Source organism: Mesocricetus auratus, unplaced genomic scaffold, assembly GCF_017639785.1.
Source record: "Mesocricetus auratus isolate SY011 unplaced genomic scaffold, BCM_Maur_2.0 Super-Scaffold_100011, whole genome shotgun sequence".
NCBI classification, from domain to species: domain Eukaryota; kingdom Metazoa; phylum Chordata; class Mammalia; order Rodentia; family Cricetidae; genus Mesocricetus; species Mesocricetus auratus.
In genome coordinates this window covers 73,638,576-73,653,579 of record NW_024429195.1, presented here as the reverse complement: position 1 = coordinate 73,653,579, position 15,004 = coordinate 73,638,576, and the positions used below count along the sequence as shown (strand labels likewise).

Genomic DNA, 15,004 nt, shown 5'->3' with positions numbered 1-15,004 from the left:
AACTCACAGAGATCCTCCTGCCTCTGCCTCCCGAGTGCTGGGATTAAAGGCGTGTGCCACCAACGCCCGGCACATACTTATTTCTTAACTACAAAGGATCTACTTTTTTCTTTACTAGTATTATCTTCAGTTGATCAAGTCTTTTCTTTAACTCTGTATACATGAGGGGCATCTCCCTTCACGTAATTCTTCCTTCTCGATTGTGAGGTTTCTTTCTTTTTTTTTTCAGAATAAATTTTTTTATTACATTTTAGAAAAGAGCTTGTTTCACATGTCAATCCCAGTTCCCTCTTTCTCCCCTCCTCCTGCACCCCCCACCAGCCCCCCCTCAGCCTCCCACTCTATCCCCACTTCCTTCTACACAGGAGATATCCAGAGTCTGTCATTTCGCTCAGGGCAGGGTCCAGGCACTCCCCTAAGAGTCCAGACTGAGAGAGCATCCCTCTTTGTGTTATGGACACACGATGTCTGTTTGTATTCGAGGGATAAATACTGATCCACTGCCCAGGACCCCATAGGTTGCCCAGGCCTCCTCACTGACTCTCACACTCGGGGTCTGGATCAGTCCCATGCTGGCCTCCCATCTGTCGGTCTGGGGTCCAAGAGCTCCCCCCTTGTTCAGATCAGCTATCTCTGCTGGTTTTGCCAGCCCATTCTTTGCCCATTTACTCATCGCTCCTCTCTCTCTGTCACTGGGTTCCAGGGGTTAAGTTCAGTGTTTAGCTGTGGGTATTTGCCTCTGCTTCCACCAGTCTCTGGATGAAGGTTCTAGGATGCCATATAAGGTAGTCGTCAAGTTCATTATCAGGAATGAGCATTTAAGGTAGTCTCTCCACTATTTCTTAGCTTGCCAGTTGGTGTCTTAAGAACTGTTTTTCTACCAAGGAGTGGCAAAATAAGAGATGAGAATAAGGTGTAAATTGACTAGTTCTACAAAAAGGGAGCAACATCACTGGGTGTGAATAGATGCAGTAAAGATTGACGGTTACCTTTGGAACTCAGTTGGAAGCAGTGTCTCCCTTTCATTAGCCATACTGATGATAAGAAGCTTAGATTTATGAATGTCCATAAAGTCCATATTGTAATATAACTATCTAATGTATTTTTACAGCCGTTCAGTGTGAAAGAAAACCCATTGAAGTATCCCGAGAAAAATCTTCTAACTGCGCAGCTTCCACAGAAAAAATCTACATCCGCAAAGACCTTCGAAGCCCGCTGGCTGCCACTCCAACCTTTGTGACAGATGGCGAGACCACCAGGTGCCATAGAGCTGACATTAAGCGGATCATTTGCCTCTTGTCCCAGATCAAGTAAGACTAAAATTTTGGCTTCATTCGTTATAGGTCAACAGGACTGTTGGATTCAGGAATGTTTGTGAATATTCATCAGTCTGGAATAAAAACAGAACCAACTATGCTAATGACACCAGATAAGGTATGTAGTTCAATTTAAAGACCCCTTCCCTAGCCCCTAGCCCCGGTGGTACTGGAATGTGAGCCCCATTGACCTACTATTGAGTGATAATTCCTGTTTTATTTATGTGTATATTTTATGTATGTGTGAATATATACCTGTGTGTCAGAAGAGGGTGTCAGATCCCATTACTGATGGTTGTAATCCACCATTTGGTTGCTGGGAATCGAAGTCATCACCTTCGGAAGAGTAGCCAGTGCTCTTAACAGCTAAGCCATCTCTTCAGTCCCTCATTCCAGTTTCTAAATCTAAAATTACTTGATAAAATTCTTCACCATGCCACTAAAATTTTATCTTTAACTTGAAAGCAACCAAAATTAAAAGTGTTCTCAGTTTCTTTTCTTTCACATTGAAATAAAAGTTACCAGCAAACTAACTTATGCTAAATCCAGACCAAACATAATGAATGATGTACTTCCTGTAATCCCAGCAACTTGGAAACTAAAGGAAGGATGATGGCTGTAAGTGGGGCCGGCCCAGTCTGCACTCTGATTTGAGGGTTAGTTGTGATGCATTGTGAGCCCATCTGAAGAAACAGGAGAGTAGCACAGAATTCTTACCTGTGTTCCTCATATTTTCCCTGCTGGATCTGTTAATGCCAAATACTTGATACTCCAACTAAAGAGAAGTTCTTGGCATACCTTAGTCAAAGCAATTATTTGAATCTGAGGAAGATATGGAGCCGCTGTGTTTCCTAGGCACCTTTGTGGGTTCTGGGGTTGGAGAAGGAATGAGATTATGTGTGCTCCCAGACTACACACCCAAGTCATCTAGACTCTCCTGAGACTGCAGCAAATCTTTGTTTTGCACGGGTCTAAAGAAAAGATTTCTATATGTGTGTGTGTGTACAAACATGTACACACTTGTGGGCATCTTCACGCTCATGTTCATAAAGGTTTGAGGAGATGCCTTGCTATATTGCTGTCTGCCTTGTTCCTTTGAGACAGGGTTTTGCTGAACCCAGATTTTGATGTTCCAGTTGACCCTCCTGCCTTTCTCTCCCTCCGAGTGCGGCGATTACAGGACCATGCAGCCACATGGATGTGTATGTGCGTACTGGGGATTTGAACTCAGTTCTTCACGATTGCACAACAACCACTGTTGCCCATTAAGCCATCACCCCAGCCCTAAAAGTTTTCTCTATTTAGATGAAGTGTGTAAATTTTCTGTATGAAAAGAAAAAAGTTTTCCTAAAAAGATTTTTAATCTACTTTGTTATATTTGTTTATTTATTTATTTGCTCTGTGTGTGTGTGTGTGTGTGTGTGTGTGTGTGTGTGTGTACACCACAACATACATAGAGGTCAGAGGACAGCTTTCTAGAGTTGGTTCTCCCTTTCCACCCCATGGGATCTCGTCATACTCGGGTATCATCATTAGTGGCCCCTGCCTTCACTCTGAGCTGTGCTGCTGGCCCTGAAGAGATTTGGAAGTGCCTGCGACAAGACTTTCTTCTGCCAGCACTGGGCTTTGGCTTTGCAGCACTCACAGCCAAAGTACTAGGGCATCATTCAGTGCAAGGATGTATGCAGCATACAAGAGATCCTTGATTCAATGTCAGCACTGAAAAATGTAACGTGAGCTTTCTAGCCTGGCAGGCCCTGCCACCCTTCTGAGAGCCCCAAATAAACACATTATAAAGCTGTTGGCCGGTGGCTTGGGCTTCTTATTGGCTAGCTCTGTCTTAATTATTAATCCATTTCTATTAATCTAAGTATTTCCACGTGGGCTTATCTTACCGGAGAATGGTCTGGACCTCTAACTCCTTTGGTGGCTCACATGACAACTGCTGTCTGCCTATATTTCCCAGAATTCTCCTCATTTCATAATCCCGCCTATCTCCCTGCCTCTATTGGCCATAGTGTTTTATTCATCAACCAGTAAGAGAAACATTCACAGAAGGACATACCCTCATCAGAAAAATACAATGCAAAAAACCCAACACATGGCCCCAAATATCATATCACAAAATGAGATTTTTCTATGTTACACTTCTAAGAATCTCCAGTGGCAGAGACTGAATTAGACATTTTGTTTCATGGAAAGGAATATTTACCCTTCTGAATTTTAGATAAATATTAAAATACCTAGCAGAATATGTGAACAAATGCCTTTAATCCCAGCATTCAGAGGGCAGAGACAAATGTGTATATTGTCTGCTTATATATGTGCATACATACATATGTACACATAGTGCACATATTTAATGTTATATATACATGTATATGCACATACACATAATATACATATATGTAATTGTTATAGTCAGATTATAGTCATTCTGTAAATGACTGTATATACATATACATATATATATATGCACATATATATGTCATGTAAGAACTTACTAGTGGGTAGGATATTCATTAAGGATTTGGGAACACTGGCAATAATTTATTTGAGGAGAGCATGAAAATTATTGTCTACTTATTCACCAAAGTATGTTTCACATAAATTAAAGGATTAATAAAATGAATGAAACCTCAAAAGAAACACTGATATTATTTCAGAATTCAGAATGGTTTATATGTGTTAGATGTAGTGTTTCACACCTCTAATTCCAATTCTCAAAGCAGAGGCTAGAGATCACAAGCTCAAGGCTAGCCTGGGCTATGTTGTGAGAACCAGAAGGCCAGCCCTGATCGGCATATTAGGACTCTGCATTAAATAAAAATATGTACACAGAGACAAAAACAAATTAAAGGCTGTAGTGGGCTATAGAAGAAACCTAAAGGTCTTGTTATTAGGTTTGGGTGGGATAATTTGAACATTAAAAGAATTATTGTTGAGCCAGGCATTGGCGACTCATGCCTTTAATCCCAGCACGCACTCGGGAGGCAGAGGCAGGCGGATCTCTGTGAGTTTGAGGCCGGGCTGGACCGACAGCCTCCAAAACAATACAGAGAAACCCTGTCTCGTAAAACCAAAAAAAAATAAAAAAATCGCACAGAGAACACTTTTTACAAAAGAGGGGAGCCAGTGCATAAAGACTATAGTATTGATTATTGGCAGACAATGGAATAGGGTGTAATATGTCATAAGAGACCAATAGCATGACTAGGGGGGTCTTCAACTCTGGAAAGAAGAAATGTAAATAAACCCAGACAAAGGATCCGTTTCCTCCTGTTCTAGTGCTGTGTCTGGCCCATTATTTTTGTTTTGTTTTGTTTTGTTTTTTGAGACAGGGTTTCTCTGTATTGTTTTGGGAGGCTGTCCTGGAGCTTGCTCTGTAGACCAGGATGGCCTCAAACTCACAGAGATCCGCCTGCCTCTGCCTCCCGAGTGCTGGGATTAAAGGCGTGCGCCACCACCACCCGGCTGCCTTCTCCCTTTCCACTACTCTTCAATTAGATTCTGTGCCAGTTTGTTATGGAAGACATTTTTGAGTGGCTAGGAAGATGGCTGAGTAGTTAAGAGCTCTTACAGAGGATCTGACTTCATGTCCCAGCATTCCCCTCGGGTGACTCACGACTTTCTGTAACTCCAGCCATCCAGTGCCCTTTTCTGGCCTCCATAAGTACTTGCACTCATCTGAATGTACCCACAATATAAGTACACACTATTTACAAATAAAACTAAATCTTTGGGACTGGAGAGATGAGGTGGCTCGGAGGTTAAAGGCCCTTACTGCTCCTGTAGAGAACTAGGTTCAATTCCCAGCACCTACATGGTAGCTCACAATCATCTGTGACTCTGGTCCCATGGAAACCCAATGCCCTCTGTTGCCCTCTGTGGGCACCAGGCTGCTTGTGGTACACAGACTTACATGCAAGCAAAACACTCATGCACATAAAATTGAAAACTTTTAATCTTCAAAAAAGAATTGTTGCAAGTTTTATCAATCTTAAATCATTAGTACTAAAAAGAATTATTACCTAATTTGATATCCTTTTATAAAAGAGGAAGTAACTATGACTTGGAGAGATAGTAAGTAAAATTTTTGTTTAAAACTTTTGTAAGTATTCTTAAGAACTTATACCTATTTTTTGTTTTGGTTTGGTTTGGTTTTTTTGTTTTACGAGACAGGGTTTCTCTATTGTTTTGGAGGCTGTCGGTCCAGCCCGGCCTCGAACTCACAGAGATCCGCCTGCCTCTGCCTCCCGAGTGTGTGCTGGGATTAAAGGCGTGTGCCACCACCGCCCGGCTAAGAACTTATACCTCTTTTTAAGTCTATATTTTCCCTAAGAGTTTTCTTTTTTTCTTTAAGGACAGGCTCTCACTCTGTAACCCACACTGGCCTTGAATTTGTGACAATCCTCCTACCTCATCCTCTTGAGTGGTAGGATTACAGAAATGAACTGTTGTATTCATCAATTCAGTTTATTAATTTGCTTTTCCTTTAGTATTTTATGACCTAGAATTTGATATTTAAGGTTTTAAAATATAGCGGTACCACATTGCAAAATTTTAGTGCTTTCTTTTTTTTTTTAAGGTTGAATCATGTCAAGGAGACCTAAGCACATTGGCCAGTGTGGTCACGTCCTTAGCAAATCTCGGCAAAGCTAAAGACCTTCCTTACAGTTGTAATAATATGCCTGTGGTGGAGAGCTCACGTAATGGTGACACGTCCTTCTGTGCGTTTCATCAAGACATTCAGACCAATGGCGATGTCTCAAGGTAAAGTCCAGTCCCGTCTTTCTAATTTTCATTTTGAATTGATTGAAATGGTTTTGTGTTAATATCTGTCTATAAAAGATTCTGAGCTGGGCGGTGGTGGCACACGCCTTTAATCCCAACACTCGGGAGGCAGAGGCAGGCGGATCTCTGTGAGTTCAAGGCTGGGCTGGACCGACAGCCTCCAAAACAATACAGAGAAACCCTGTCTCGTAAAACCAAAAAAAAAAAAGTTTCTGAAAACAAGTATTTCTATAAGAAATAAATAGAAAAATGTAAGGCATGCATGCTAAGGTTTAACTGAAAATCTGCCTTTAGTGCAGCCAAACACGTGACAGTCTGAGTTTCCCAAGCAGTAAGTATGTATTAAAAATTAGTATTGCAGTCCAACAAGTTGGGAATTTACTTCATTTTAAATGACAGTTGGGGTCTGGTGTTTCTTTGTACAGAGAACAAAATATGTTTCCTAAACAGTAATCTTGATTTCCCAACCAACACTAATTTTTATTGGTAAAGATAAATGTCAGAGACCTTATTGAATAACTATAGTTTTAAATTATTCTTAAGGAAAATAAAATCAGATTTTGGTTTTGTGTTGTCAGCATTAATACTTAGAATACAGAGATGAAATTCTCCCATCTTTTCGTAGACTTCATTTAATATCTAAATATTAATATTATGCTGGGGTATGGCTGAGTGGTGGCAGAGTGCTCACCCAGTATGCTCTAGGGCCTGGGCTTGATGACAACACTGCAAAAGACTGGAAAGGAGGAAACCGCAGTTCAGAGCCTTGGGTAATTGTTGAGCTTATGACTTCATTTAAGGAACGCTAGAAAATGTGTCATTTAACAGTCTGGGAAACTGTTTTGAATAATTACTTGGTAACTTTAGTTATCTGTCCTCCTAATCTTAAATTGTTAACTGTGTGCATTTCACTAAGTAACCACAAGTGTAAAAACTGTCTCTGAATTTTTAAGTCAGGTCAACACTGAACCTGTTTTGTGTTTGATATAGCAAAGTCAACATAAATAACTTGTATATGAAAAATAAGTACGAGGAATTGTCTCATACTTAAAAGAGATGGTAGCTTCTTGATAATATAGCAATATATAATATTTCATACTATCCTTACTAAGTTTGATTTCCTGGTTTGGAGCTGATCACAGGTCACTGAAATGAGAAGTCCGTCTGTCACACAAGGAAACTGTCTTCTGAAGGCTGGTGTGTTGTTTGTTTGCTTTGTGTATGTGTAACCCTCCTGACAGCGGTGCTGGAGGTGGAGCCGAGCTCCTCCGTACACTACACAAACCTTCTACCATTGAACCACACCCCAGCCCTATTGCAAAAGAATGTTTATCCTTCAGCCCCTCGCCTCCCAGTCCTGGTACCAAACCCAAGAGCTAGACATGCTAGACAGGTGTTCTATTGAACTATTCCCACAGCCCCTTGGCTTAAGTGGTAACTCCAGAATTTGTCCAAGAACTTTTTAATGTTGGAGACTGCCCAAGCTCACAGCTTCTTATGTCCTGACAGGGCATTTGACACTCTTGCAAAGGCATTGACTCCTGGAGAAAGCACAGCCTGTCAGAGCCCAGTAGAGGAAATGGAAGAAAATGTGCATCTAATCACTGGAGAGTCGAGCTACATGGAGAAAGAAGGGCCGCTGCTCAGCGATTCACATGTAGTTTTCAGGGTATCTTTAATTTTTTTATGTTACGTTGCTGTCTGATTTTGTTCTTCCTTTCAACAATCAAAATTTGCCTTTGAATTCAGAAATACCCTAGGTAGAATTTCAGAACTGAAACACGCCCTGCTATAGAAAACGGAGGGTCAACTTGCTATCAGTCAGTTATGATAAGGCAATTAGTTGGTTAGATTTTCATAATTTTTAAAATTTAACTTATTTATATTTTATGTATGAGTATTGTGCATGTATGTGTGTATACCTGCATGCCAGAAGAGGGCATCAGATCCTATTATAGATGATTGTGATCCCAGCCAGGCAGTGGTGGCTCATGCCTTTAATCCAAGGCAGAGGCAGGTGGATCTCTGAGTTCAAGGCCAACCTGGTCTACAGAGCAAGTTCCAGGATAGCCAGGGTTACACAGAGAAAGAGAAAACCCACCTTGAGAAACTAAACAAAACAGGAAGATTTTAGAACCTGTTAGGCACAGTGCTTTATTTGGTTCACAGTGCTTGTGAACCACATGCACGGCTTTTGGTCAGTGCCTGGCTACTACGTTTTTTCTGTAAACTGGTGTCTAAGACCCAGATACTTTGCTCTCACATTGGAAATGATAATGATAAGAGCGATGAGTGTGTGAGTGAGCATGATCATATGGGGTGCATCTTATATAATGCATCTTAGCCTTGGGTTTTAACTCCTATTGTTAAAAGCCATTTTGGAAAAGGAGCATTTGAAATTCATCATGAATACATTCTGTAGTGGTGTTGGGGATGAGTCCCTATGTATGCTCTGCTAGGCAGGTGCCTACCAGTGCTCGCCTCTGTATACTCTTATAATGGAAGCAATACAGGTAGACCTTAGAAGTGATACAGATGAAGACTTAAGAGATAACTTTCTAAAATTTGGTTATTCAGATTAATATGCTGAACAGAGCTGTAGATGTGCTCACTGCTGAGATCTCACTGACACTGTGACAGACCCCTCTTCTTGGATCTTTTCTCTGCCAGTTGTGAATACTATTAGAAAGGGGTGTGAAAAATAATTGAGTATGCATAGATTACACTTAGCAATACATAGCAGTTCTGGAATACTTGAGAGTGATTTACAATAGATTATAAACTTTCCTACATTTCTTACAAAAACATTTGTAACTATTAAATAAGTGTCTGTACTGCCATTAAAAATAACAGACAGAAAATAAATGTATCATAGACAAAATCACCATATAAGATTGGTGTTTCAAAATTCAGCTTGGTTGAAATAGCCACAGAAAAAATTAACTATAGCTTAACAATTGCCGCAGCATGATGTACCAATTAAATACATCAGAGAAGACAATTCTCGTGTGAAATTTTATTAATGATTACTAGAAAAAAATCCAAGTGTTTTATCTGCACTGCATAAGAAAATTTTTCATAAGCATTATAAGAAGAGATAGTAAGAGGGGCTGGAGAGATGGCTCAGAGGTTAAGAGCATTGGCTGCTCTTCCAGAGGTCCTGAGTTCAATTCCCAGCAACCACATGGTGGCTCACAACCATCCGTAATGAGATCTGGTGCCCTCTTCTGGCCTGCAGGCATACATGAAGACAGAACACCGTATACATAATAAATAAATAAATCTTTTAAAAAAAAAAAAGAAGAGATAGTAAGAGTAATTAAAAGTTATTGTTGGAGCTCAGACTAGCAAATGCTTTTTCCCCTTGTACTTGCATCTTCTAAATAAAATTCAATCTTTGTGTTCTCAGTTTCCTGCTCTGGACTCAGATTGGAGGAAGGACAAGGAGAGAGATGTAGGCAGAGCCCTGCAAGCTGACAGGGGCTGCTTTAGACAGTGGCTGTTCTTCTCCTAGGTCCTCTTCCTTTAATTCTATGAAAAAGGTGCTTTAGACCGATGAGTTAAACAGAATCAAACGTTGGCTTTTCTTTCTGGAGTCGGTGGGTTCTTTCTCTCCTGAAAACAGCAGCTTCTGCAACTCCAGCTTCCAGTCCTGGGGCAGTTATATTTCTCAGTGATTCCCAGGCTGCAGTGATTCCATGGTCAGGTCTTCCGGTGGTGTTCTCGGGCCTGAGTTGGGGGCTGGCATCCTCACTCAGCCCCTGGCATCTCTCTCAGTCACTGAGCAGAGTTTTGTTCCTGTTGCTCTGTGTGGCCGGTTTGCATGTTTCTCTGTGTGTCCTTTCCGCTCAGCCACCTTTGGATGTGTTGGAGTTTTTGGTCTCATTTTGTAGTGGAACTAAGATGTGTATATTTTAATGTCTTACTCAAAGTCACCTAAATGTAGGAAGGAGAAGCCATCTGGTAATACAATTGGGAGTAAAGAATCTAGAATGATAGTAATATTTTTATTTAATGACTTTCTTGAGTTATGATTTCAAAGTCTCTTTCACTGTATTCTTATAAGAATAATTGAGGTAAATAGGACTTCTATCCTTTGATGTGAATATATAGGATAAGAGTAAGGCAGTTTTCAAAACTTGTGAATGCTGAACTCGAAACCCTTTCTGTCCTCCCCTTCAGCCCATACTGATTGTAACCACCCTGTTACTTGGATTTCCTCCTTGTATCTTAAAGCTCCGTTAAAGTTCTAGCTTGAATTGTCACAATAATAGCTGTGTCCCTTATATCCTCTCCATCTTGTCCCGGATACTGAAACCAGTGTAATCTTGGTTAAAAATGTAACAAAGACCCTGTCACAAAAACCAACAAATCAGAAGCCGGGTGTTGGTGGCGCATGCCTTTAATCCCAGCACTCAGGAGGCAGAGGCAGGCAGATCTCTGTGAGTTCGAGGCCAGCCTGGTCTTCAGAGCGAGTTCCAGGACAGCCTTGAAAACAATACAGAGAAACCCTGTCTCGAAACCCACCCCCCAAAAATCAACAAATCAGTGTATTCCATAGCTTCTATTGGTCATGTGGGATGCAGTTCAGGCTCTGTCACGTGACCTTTTAAAGCCCTTCACATTCCAAGTCAAGTCTCAATCATTTCTCACAATGCCATTCTTAATCATGCCCAGTTCTGACTGTCAGACTTGAGTTCTGAGACAATGGCTAGTGCTCAGTGTCACAGTGCTGTCAGTCACCTGAACGGTTAATCCCCAAGCACAAACCTTGAAGGAGAGTCCATATCTCCTAACAAGTCAGATGGCTGTTTTGAAAGTTTTATTCTGACAGAATTTGATATAGAAGCTACACTAAAAAGGGAATTGTCAAGGCAAGTAAGAAAAACGTACTGCTAGCATTTTATTTGTTTAAAGGTAGCTTTGAAACTATTTGTAAAGGATTTTGAGTTTTTTGAAGGGGTTGCTTCCTTTTGTGGTTTTGAGACAGGGCCTGGGTCTTACTGGCTATCACACTGGTTGTGAGCTCTCAGTCCTCTTGTGTGCTGTAGTGACAGGTGTGCCATGAGTATTCTATGTTGTTGTTTTGTAGGGTCCCCTACTCTATAGGACTGGTTGTTTGGGGTGATTACCCTAATTTTTTGCTGCCCTCCCACTCACCTTAGGCAATTCTGAAATATTTCCGCTTTTGCACTTGTTCTTGTGTAAAAACAGTTACATCTTTGTTTTAAAAAGCATTTACTATTTGCTTGCTTCTCTTAAGAATAGTTTTGTGGGGCTGGGGAAGATGGCTCAGTCCATAAGTACTTACCACATAGCATGAGGACCAAAGTTCAGATCAGTAGCATCGAAATAAAAGGACAAGCATGGTGTGCACTTGTAATCCGTCTCTGAGGAAGGATACAGGAGACTCCCTGGAGCTCACTGACCAGCCATCCTTTACATTCAGTGAGCAGCCCTGTCTCAAAACAAGGTGAGGAGTCAGCAGGCAGGTGTTGCAGTGGGTAAAAACACTTGCCTCAGAGCCCGATGGCCCAAGCTTGACCCCTGAGGTACACAGTGGAGAGAACTGACTCTGGAAGTTGACCTCTGACTTTCACATGTGCGTAATGGCACACATCCACTCTCATGTATACATATACATGCATATCATATGCACAGTAAGTTAAAAAAAAGCATGGAGAGCAGTAGAGAAAGACACTCAACATCAACCTGTGATCTCTGTGCTTATATCTGTGTGGTATTTTTAAGAAATGTCTTATGTTTTCTGAATTTGTGTTTTATTTTGCTGTTCCAGTAAGCATTTGAAGTTTTTGTCTTCATGAAAAGACAATCTTATGTAGGATTTAAAGCATCTGTTTCTCTGTCTTATCATTTAGAACTATCAATATTAATTAGTAGGTAAACCAAACTGTCGATGGAGCCCAGTTGGTAGATTTGTTCCTCACACACAATGCCCTGAGTTTGTTCCCCAGCTCCACAAGTAAAACATATGCTTAGCATGCTGAGAGCTCACCCACCACACACAACAGAAAAGTATTATTTTTTGCTAGGTGGTGGTAGCAAATCCCAGCACTCAGAAGACAGAGACAGGCAGATCTCTTTGAGTTCGAGGCCAGTCTGGTCTACAGAGCTAGTTCCAGGACAGTCAGGACTACACAGAAAAGCCCCATCTCAAAAAACCAAAAGAAGAAAATAGTATTTTTCATACAACCTATTCTGATCACGGTTTCCCCTCTCTCATTCTCGGTCCTTTCCCTCTCCCCACCCCAACTCTACTCCTTTCTTTCTGTTCCTCTTTGGAACAAACATGAAAACAAAAAGACAGAATAAAGAAAAGGTACAAGACACACACACACACACACACACACACACACACACACACACACACACACACCATAAAACACCATAAAATTGGAAATCATTTATATACAAGCAAAAGAGGTACCACATTCTATTCCTAAAAGAAATAGGTAAGCCTTTATTCCTAATTTTGAACAAAGACAACATATTTTTACTAAATTTTTATATTGAAAATAGATTCTTCTTTCATACAATCCATCCTGACCATAGTTTCCTAACCTCCATCCACTTTTCCCAGTTCTGCCCCCCTCCCCCTTCCCCAAACCCACTCCCTCTGTTCCCTTCAGAAAGGAACAGGCCTCCAAGAAACAACAGTCAACCATGACAAAACAAGATACAATTAGACAAGGCAAAAGCCCTCATTGAGGCTGGACAAGGTAACTTGGTAGGAGGAAAGGAGTCCTGAGAGCAGGCAAAAGAGTCAGAGACACCCACTCCTGTAACACATGCAGAGGACCTGACCCAGACCCATGCAGGCCCCATGCTTGCCACTTCACGCTCTGTAAGCCAATGGGAGTCCTGCTCAGATTCTGTGGGCCTTGTGCTCCTTTGTCCTCCATCCCCGCTGACTTCTGCAATCTGTTCTCTCCCACTTTAATGGGTTCCCTGAGCTCTGAGGGCAAGGACCCAATGGAAACCTCCAGTTTAGACTCTCTCTCTACATAATGTCTGGCTGTGGATTTCTGTACCAGCTCCCATTGGCTGCCAGAGGAAGCCTCTCTGATCATGACTGGACAAGGCACCTATCTGAGTCTGGGTTACCTCATACAAGACGATCTTTTTTAGTTGTATCCATTTGCCTGCAAATGCAGCTGAGTAATACTTCATTGTGTAAATGTGCCGCATTTTCTTTACTCATTCTTCACTTGAGGGACATGTATGTTGTTTCCAGTTTCTAGTTATTATGAATAAAGCCACAATGAACATAGTTGAACAAGAGTCCTTGTGATCGGATAAAACATCCTTTAGCTATATGACCAAGAGTGATATAGCTGTACCTTGAGGTAGATAGTTTCCCAACTTTCTGAGGAACTGTCTGTCGTATTGCTTTCCATAGTGGCTGTACAAGTTTGCATTCCCACCAGTAATGGAGGAGTCTTCCCCTTGCTCCACATCCTCATCAGGCACTAGTGACATTGATTTGATCCATTCTGACAAGTATAAAATGGAATCTCAGTAAAATTTGCATTTCCCTGAGGGCTAAGGATATCTTTCGCTTGCTTGGTTAGAGTTAATCCAAGATTTTTTTTATATTATTTGAAGCTATTGTGAAACATGTTGTTTCCCTGATTTCTTTCTCAGTCCATTTGTCATTTTTATACAGGAGGGCTACTGATTCTTTTTTTAATTAATCTTGTATCCAGCCAGTTTGCTGAAAGTGTTTATCAGTTGTAGGAGTTCCCTGGTGGATTTTTTAAAATTTTATGTGCATTTATTGTACTGCATGTGTGTGTGTCTTTGTGAGGATGTCAGATCCCCTGGAACAGGAGTTGCAGACAGTTGTGAGCTGCCACGTGGGTCCTCTTAACTGCTGAGGCATCTCTCAGGCCCCCTCGTGGAATTTTTAAGATCCATTGTATATACTATGTTATCATCTGCAAATAACAATACTTTGACTTCTTCCTTCTAATTTCTATCGCCTTGATCTCTTTCAGTTGTCTTACTGCTCTAGCTAGAACTTCATGTACTGTATTGAATAGACATGGATAACATGGACAACCTTGTTGTGTTCCTGATTTTAGTAAAATTGCTTTGAGTTTCTCTCCATTTAATTTGATGTTGGCTATAAGCTTGCTGTAAATTGCCTTTATTATGTTTAGGTATATCCTTTGTATCCTTGTATCTCTGATCTCTCCAGGACTTTTATCATGAAGGGGTGTTGGATTTTGTCAGACTTTTTCGGCATCTAATGAGATGGTCATGGTTTTTTTTCCTCCTTTCTGTTTATTTATATGATAGATTATATTTACTGATTTTCATATATTGAACCATCCCTGCTTCTCTGGGATGAAGCCTCCTTGATCATGGTGGATGATCTTTTTGATGTGTTTTTGGATTCAGTTTGCAAGTGTATTTTATTGAATATTTTTGCATCTATGTTCATAAGGGAAATTGGTTTGTAATTCTCTTTTTTTTGTTGGGTATTTATGGGCTAGAGTATCAGGATAACTGTGACCTCATAAAATGAATTTGTCAAGATTCCTTCTGTTTCTATTTTGTGAGATAATTTGAGGGGTATTGGTGTTAACTCTTCTTTGAAAGCCTGATAGAATTCTGTGCTAAAACTGTCTGGCCCTGGGTACTTTAATGACTGCTTCTATTTCACTAGGGGTTATAGGTCTATTTAAATTATTTATCTGATCTTGATTCAAATTTAACTTTTTTACTTCAGTAAAGATTTTTTTTTTTGGTTTTTTTATGAGACAGGGTTTCTCTGTTTTGGAGGCTGTTGGTCCACAGTAAAGATTTTTAATGTGTATATGTATGGGTGTTTTGTCTGCATGGATGCCTTCAGCACATGTGTGCAGCGG

At 40.7% G+C, this 15,004-nt stretch overlaps 1 protein-coding gene across 2 annotated transcripts in view; it reads left to right on the top strand.

The window, feature by feature from the left end:
- Positions 1 to 15,004, top strand: part of Nr2c1 (nuclear receptor subfamily 2 group C member 1) — a 51,185-nt gene that overhangs the window by 16,062 nt on the left and 20,119 nt on the right. For both annotated transcript variants that reach the window (XM_040755019.1, XM_040755017.1), the window contains exons 6-9: positions 1,112 to 1,259; positions 1,344 to 1,434; positions 5,905 to 6,089; positions 7,620 to 7,779. In XM_040755019.1, the coding sequence (XP_040610953.1) occupies positions 1,112 to 1,259; positions 1,344 to 1,434; positions 5,905 to 6,089; positions 7,620 to 7,779 (584 nt within the window). The remainder of the gene's footprint in view (positions 1 to 1,111; positions 1,260 to 1,343; positions 1,435 to 5,904; positions 6,090 to 7,619; positions 7,780 to 15,004) is intronic.